At 53.0% G+C, this 7,177-nt stretch overlaps 1 protein-coding gene across 1 annotated transcript; it reads right to left on the minus strand.

Annotated features, from left to right (window-relative positions):
* Position 1: 1 nt before the first annotated feature.
* On the minus strand, positions 2-6,908 carry LOC308054755 (aquaporin-2-like; the record flags this gene model as incomplete). Its single annotated transcript, XM_080368028.1, has 4 exons — positions 4,214-6,908; positions 1,916-2,080; positions 1,005-1,085; positions 2-217 (listed from the first exon to the last, which is right to left on the minus strand). Exons 1-4 carry the CDS (start codon positions 4,775-4,777, stop codon positions 2-4), a joined length of 1,026 nt encoding a protein of 341 aa, XP_080224154.1. The 5' UTR covers positions 4,778-6,908.
* Positions 6,909-7,177: the final 269 nt, after the last annotated feature.

Genomic DNA, 7,177 nt, shown 5'->3' on the forward strand with positions numbered 1-7,177 from the left:
GCTACACCTTCTCGGACATCCCCCTCGGCAGGGTCTGTGGGGAATGAAGCTCCACTGACTGCCGCCGCCGGACCTCACGCTCTGCCCAGTCCTCCTCCGGCTCGAAGCCTTTGAAGATGGCCAGCCTCTCCGAGAAGGTTTTGGCTTGTGGGAAGAGGATGTAGTTGTAGATGATGGAGGCTGCTGCTGCCCCAACCAGGGGGCCCACCCAGAAGACCTGGAGGAAAGGGAAAGAGAAGAATCAGATGAGCAAAAACCCACCTGAGGTCGGAGGACAGAGAAGAATCTGGATCTCTGAAGAGCTTTGCAGGGGACTGATGTTCCTTCCTACCCTGGGTGCGTTGGGAGCCAAATGCAGAAGCCAGCTCTGCTTTGGCCAGCACTGTTGACCTGAGCTCCCATCCGCTGTGTTGTGCCTGATTATACCTAACCATCCTCTTCTGGCTTTCCTCCTCTGTTGAGGGCTGCGTGATCTTAATGACAGGCCCATCAGGAGCATGCTTAATGATTTGGCTTCCCCCGGAGAAGTGTCTCCCTACCCGTAGAGAGGAGTGTAGAGAGGATGAGGCTGCCAGCTTGGGCTGGACACCTCTGAGCACGCCAGCCTGAACCGCCGCAGCTCTGGCTCCGAGCATGCTCTTTGCAGATGGAAGTGCCTGCCAGCGTTCCCAACTGATGCAGAATGTGTGCCTAGATCCAGCTGGAACCGGGAAAGGTCCCCAGCACCGGCAAGATGATCTCCACTCTCCATTGCTTTTGCTGCTTTTACTAAGTCACGGTCAACAAATCGCACACCCTTTTCCTGTTGCAATGCTCCCTGCTTAGATAGGCACCAATTAAGCGCCCAGCAGCCCCACCTCATCTGGCTAATCTCTACATCTCTCCTCCAGCTGGGAGCTGCCACGGAAATGCCAGGAATCTGGCTGGCTCTGTGGGTTTCGAGGAATATTGGTAATCCGGGGGGGCTCGTCCCACCCAAATGACATCCAGACCGGACTTCTTACCCAGTGGTCGCTGAAGTCTCCAACTATCACAGCAGGGGCGAAAGATCTGGCTGGATTCATGGAGCAGCCAGTGTAACGGATCTGCCGAGAAACACCACGCTTAGGGTTAGCATTATGTCCTTTTAGCACAATTAAAAAAAAGATCCTGGTGTGTTATTAGCATGATTCATTCCCCACGCTGACGTTTCACCCTCCAGCACGCCTGTTCCAGGAAAAGGGTTGGAAACAGCTCCCACCACCTGAGCCAGCATGGGTGAGTTGTTCGCATTTGTGCATCTTCTGTGCAAGCGCGTGTGTGCTGAGCACGGTGCCACTCAGCTGCAGGCTGGGCGATGTGCCCTGTGGTGTGACAAGGACTGCGGGGATGAGCCCCTGCTGTGCCTGGTCCTGTGCTGCTCCTTGCTGCTGAGGATGGAAGAAGAACAGTCCCTTGTTCTTCTTCCATCTTACATCCACCAAATCTTCAACGACACATGGGCTTGCAGAGCATTGAGGATGGAAGATGTGGTGCAGCGTTGCTGGTTTAGCGCGTGCACTGAGAGGCTGGGAGTGTTGGGGGCTGCTTCGGTCTGTCGTCCAGGAGGGATTTCCCTGGGCGTGCATCCCAGATACTTCCCAGCCTTACTGTGGTCTTGAGTGCCTCAGTTGCTAACACGTTCACTCCAGGACTGATCCCCACAGCGCTCCAGGAGCAGCAGAGCCCAGCAGAAGTAAAAAGCCCAGTAAAAGCAGAGCTCAGGCTACGTCTCTGTTATGGCTCTGGTGGGATTTTTCTCCTCTCTCCACTAGGAAGCCCTGGCCACCAGTTGGGTTTCAAATCCCCCGTCCACCCCAGGGCGTGCAGCCAAGCAGCTTTGGGCGCAAATGCAAGGACAACCTAAAGCGCAGAGTTTTAGCCCAGTTCTACCCACCCCAAGGAGATGCCCCACGGCAACAGAAAGGCCGATGGACAGGGCAGGAGAGCCCAGGTTGTCCTCTCGGCGTTCATCGGTGGAAGCAAAGATGCACAGGACCAGCTGGAAGGTGAGGAAGAGCTCGACGGTCACCGCCTGCCCCGCCGTCGTCTCGTTGTGCAGCTGGAAGGGGAGGAAAAATGGGTCTCAGGGACGGGAAAATTCGGTGACTGGGTTGGAAATGTGGAGGGGGAACCCAGATCAGGGGGAACCAAATAAATGTAGGAAATAGGTGAGGGTTTTGGCACGAATATGAAAAGGAGGAAAAATTTCTCAGGTAAAAAGAAAAGTGGGTCAATGGGTAATAAATTGATTGACCTGGCAGAAAATGTTTTATTGGCATTTCTTTGGGTATCTTTTCCCACTCTGCTTTCCACTCCAAGGATATTTTTTTTTTTTTTCTTTTCCTTCTAAGTAAAATGCAAAATGCCTTTTGGAAAAGTTTAGATTGCATTTTGGAAATGTAAAAAAGAAATGTCTTGGCATTAAAAAAAAAAAAAAAGTCTTATTCCTCTTGCCACACTCTTGTGACTGAAAGGATTTGTCAGATTTGATCTGAAGCTTTGCCTGGTTGCTCCCCATCTCCAGCTCTGCTTTCTGATACTTTATTCCTCCACCTTGGTGGTTCTTCATCCAGATCTGGGTGGATCTGGCAGCCCTGCCAGCCAGATCTGCAGCCGGCAGTCCTGCTGCCTGTGGTCTCCCTTTGCTGTCGCTTCCCCCAGCCTGTCCTGGCACATCACTGCCTTTTCTTTCCCTGTGTCGCTCCTGCTGCAGACACCGTGCATCCTCCCAGATGCTGGTCCCAAGAGCACTTGGCTCGGTGATGACATGAAAGTGGCAATTTGCCGTCCTGGCTGGGATCCAGAGTCAGATCTCGCTTGTGCTCCTCTCCGATATTCCCCTCTCTTTTTTTTTCTTTTTTCTTTTTTTTTTATTTTTTTTTTTTTTTGTGTGTCTGTGCAAGCAGCTACAAGATGAACAGCCCATGGGGGAAAAAAACCCAACAACAAACCAACAAAATTCCTATTCCCTCTGTTTGGTGGTTTAAGCAACAGAGCTGGGCATTTTGAAAGTCTCTCTTAAAACTTGTGAAACCTCGGCTATTATAGTCTTGTTCAGATTAATCCCCAATCCCTTTTTCAACCCTCCTAATCTCTTTGGCGGTGAAGCTGGGTCCTGGCAGTGCCTCCCTGCCGCACCGAGGGGGATTTCTGTGTGCTGCTTCCTAAAGCACACCGCCTGCCTCCTCCCTCGCGGCTTGGCTTGGCTTGGGGTGATGCTGGTCCTGGCATGGGCATCTCCAGGAGATGCAGCTGACTGTACCTGTCTGAAGAGGAGTGGTAGGACATGGAGAGGGGGTGGTGAACCCCATGATCCCCCTCCCCACCCTTTGTACTATGTGCATCAGTGGGGAGGGGGGTGCTGGAAGTTGGGATATCACTGGGGAGTCCCCTCATGGCTTTTTAAGGCTCCCTGGTTTTCTTTTTTTCTGAAACCAGGCTCCCTGGATGTTTTTTTTCCTGAAACCAGACTGGATCCTTGTGATGCTTCTGGCACTGTGCGACGGCACTGCCAGGGCACCCATGTGTGGTGGGCATTGGGATGAACCAGCTGGATCTGGTGCGGCCATCCCGTCACAACAGGAAGCAACTTAATGAGCAGTGCTATCTAATGAAAAGTTGGGATTTAGACCCAAACCATGCCCCCCGCTCCCTCATCCCCTGGCACAACGTCCCCATTGCTGGGGGTCTGGCGCAGCAGCCTGTAAATAGCGGTGGTGTTAACGCAGAGGGGAGAGGAGGCTCCTTGCAGCAATGCCAAGGCTGGAAAAAGGAGTGAGCTTGGGGCCAGAGGAATGATGAGGTGATACTTCTGGTCACATCCTTCCCTAAACACCAGGTCTCCTCCAAACCCAGCTCCTCCACAATACAGCCCTTCATAAAGTTGAGATGCCGGTGGCTTTGTCTTCTAAGGGAGGTGTCGACGTGGCCAGCTGAATTGTACCTCTGGTTTTAGTCCTAAAAAGTGGAGGAGACAGCCTGGAGTTCTGCCTTCATCCCTGCTCCTGGAAGGACCCTTGGTGCAGCAGGCTTATGGTGCTGGGCTGCAGCTGGCGATGGCTTCCTACCCAGCATTAAATAAAGAAGGTCTTTGCTGGCCACAAAACCTTTCCTCATATCCCTCAGCCTTCCCAGAAGCTCTGCCCAGTCTTTCCCACTCCCCTTCAAGCCCATCCATGGGCTGAAGCCTTACCTTGTTGATGGCCAAGCCTTCCCGGGAGTCCGCTGGGGTGATCTCGTGTAAGATGGCAGCCCCCACAACGCCCCCCAGGAGCTGCGCCACCACGTAGAAGACCGCACGGAGGAAGGAGACTTGGGAGCCGATGAGGCAAGCCACCGTCACTGCCGGGTTGATGTGGGCTCCACTGATGTGCCCCAGGGCTTGGACCAGTGTGCCGATGGCCAAGCCGAAAGCCAGTGCGATTTGAAGGATGCTTGGGGAGGAAGCTGAGGGCCAGTTCAGAGCAGAGCCCAGACCAAAGAGGATGAAGACCAAAGTTGCCAGAAATTCTGCAAAGACAGCCCGGGTGAAGGCTACGGATCGCAGTTCCCACATCATGGGATGGTGATTGCTGGAGGCTGCAAGGACTGACCCTGCCTGCGGTGTCTTCACGCAATCGCTACCACGGCTGCTGTGTCCATTGAGGATGACGAGGGGACAACATATATATATATATATCTGGGTGAGGGGGGCCAAGGGATCACCTGCTGAAGGAAATGGGAGTGTGGTCCTAGGAAACCTGATGCTTTTTTTCATTTGTGTTCCAGCTGAGGGAACATCAGACCCTGCCCCCGCTATTAAAGCTGGGGAATGCAGCGTTCACCACCCTTGGGAGGTCGTAAACCAGCCCCGAGCGATGCCACGAAACGCTGTTCCCTTTCTCCTGTGCTTTCTTACTAGGGGACCTATCCCTGGAGGTGCTTGTTGCTCCTCTCTTCTCCAAGCTCTACCACCCACAGCATGGAGAGGAGAGCAAGGGGGGTCTGCGGACCCAGAGGTGGAGCTGAGTGTGGGTTTTGTTGAAGAGCAGGACGTGGGCTGTGATTAAATGACCAGGCAAAACTGAACGCACGAGAGTCTGTCCGGGGCACAAAACTCCAAGTGACTTACTGCAGCTTGATGCCTCAGAGTGTCAGAATTTTACAGCCTGGGCACGGATTTCCTACCCAGAAAAATGGGAGCCAGCCCCAAGAAATGACTGTCAGGAAGTAAATTCTAGTGTGAAAAAATGACACGCACAGCGGGAGGACCGGCTGTGCTCTAATTACGGGGATTTTGGCCCTCTCAGCTCTTGAGAAATGTCTTTTTACTCCTTGGTGTTAATCCCCAAAAGAGGAATGGTATTTTTCTCCTCTGGAGCATGGTTCTTCACATCAAACCATCCACTGATTGCCCAACAAGTCTATTTTCCTTTTTCTTCCGTTGCTCGGGGCACTGAGCAATTTTTTTTGCCCGTCCTTGGGTAATGTCTGTATAGCCTTTTGCTCCCTGTGCCATTGGGGTTGGTGGGTTTGCTGGGAAGAAAGTGCTTGTTTCTCTTCTCCCCTACCCCCCGCCCCCCTGCCCCCAGCCTTGTTAGCAGCCTCTGAGGTTATTTTAAAGCACGGTGGGCTGGGAGGAGCGCTCCCCCAGGGCAGAGCTGGAGTTGAAAGGACCATTTTATTTCAGAGGGATGCAGAGCACCGCAACTGAGCCCATTTTTTGGCTCTAACAAAGGCTTCCCCTGTACGACAAACCAAATGTGTTCCCCCTCCAGAGGAACCGTGCAAGTGCCACCAAACTGATGCGAAAGGTTGACGCAAAATATTCCGTGTTGCTCGAATTAGATCATAGGATCATAGAATACCTCGGGTTGGAAGGGACCCATGAGGATCTGTGAAGGTCTGTTCTTTCCTCCACAAAAGATGGGTAACCATGCTGTCGGCTGGACTAGAAGATCGTTGTAGGTACTGTCCAACCAAACTGCTCTGTTCCATTCTTGTCCTCTTTTTACAAGATGCTTATGGGGATGTTGCTCTTAGCAAGGGAGAGACTGCGGGGACAACAAGCCCGATCTGGGGGTGGCTCTGAAGGGCGTGGGACTGTGCTCCTAGGAAACCTTCTCCTCTGGAAATCCTTCTTTTGGACTTCCTCGGGGACTTTGGCCCATCACAGTATTGCTCTGGCCTCCGGTTTTCCAGCAATGAAGCCAGTCTCATACAACAGGCTGTGAGGCTCAGTGTATTTGGGGTGCTGATGAGCCATGGAAACGTGGTCGCATCCAGTCCCTGGGCTCCTGCTCCTGCCTGGTGCAGACTGGTGTGCTCAGCATTACTCAACAACTAGTTATGTCAGGGACTGGTTACGAACGCAGGCTGTTATTAGCACGGGGAATGACAGAGAACAAATATGGGCAATTAACTGAAGCTGATACCCTATTTGATTAATAGTTATACATGGCGAGCGAGTTTTGATGTATCAGTGCTTAATGAAGACTAATTAAAAGGAAAGAGAAATAAGCAGGATTAGCTCCCAGCAACTTAAAAGTCTAACGCAGCCTCGTGGTCCTCACTTTTCCCTGGCGATGCAAAAGTTCATGGCAGCTCTTGTTTGCGTTGTGCTTGGAGCTGTTTGTGCTGTGGGCGGTGGGTTTCGGCTGCGTGCTGTGAGGAAGGGTCGGCGTTGTGCTGGGCGCCAGCTCGCTGGAAGGGAGCTCTGCTCTCGTGGGCTTTGCGGGGCAGAGCAGACCGCTGCTATGAGATGCTGCTTTCCAGCAAGAATAATAACTCATCCCAGCTTTCACCCAGGGACCTCTAGCCCTGCGGTGATTGCCGTCCTTCTGGGTTTACAGGGAGGGGGTCCACGGGAAGGGGGTCCATGGCACGAAGCCAGGCGCTGCTGGTGCCAAAGCCAGGCGGTGAGCCAGCGGCAGAGCCAAGGTTTCCTGCCTTGCTACACAGTGCCATGTGTCCTGCCGTATGCCTGGGAAACAGAAACGGGAGAGCTTGGCGCTGCGTTGCTGGAGCTTGTGTCTAGGAGGGGTTCCTGGAGCTGCTGGTGGTGATGGTGATGTGGCTTTACACCTTACACCAAAGTTGCTGCAGCTTCGGGAGCAGCAAAGAGCATTGCAGAGCAGGCCGAGTTGGGAAAATGCATTATTTCACCTGGTAATCCGCA

The sequence above is a fragment of the Falco punctatus genome (assembly GCF_963210335.1).
Source record: "Falco punctatus genome assembly, chromosome: 18".
In the NCBI taxonomy this organism is placed as follows: domain Eukaryota; kingdom Metazoa; phylum Chordata; class Aves; order Falconiformes; family Falconidae; genus Falco; species Falco punctatus.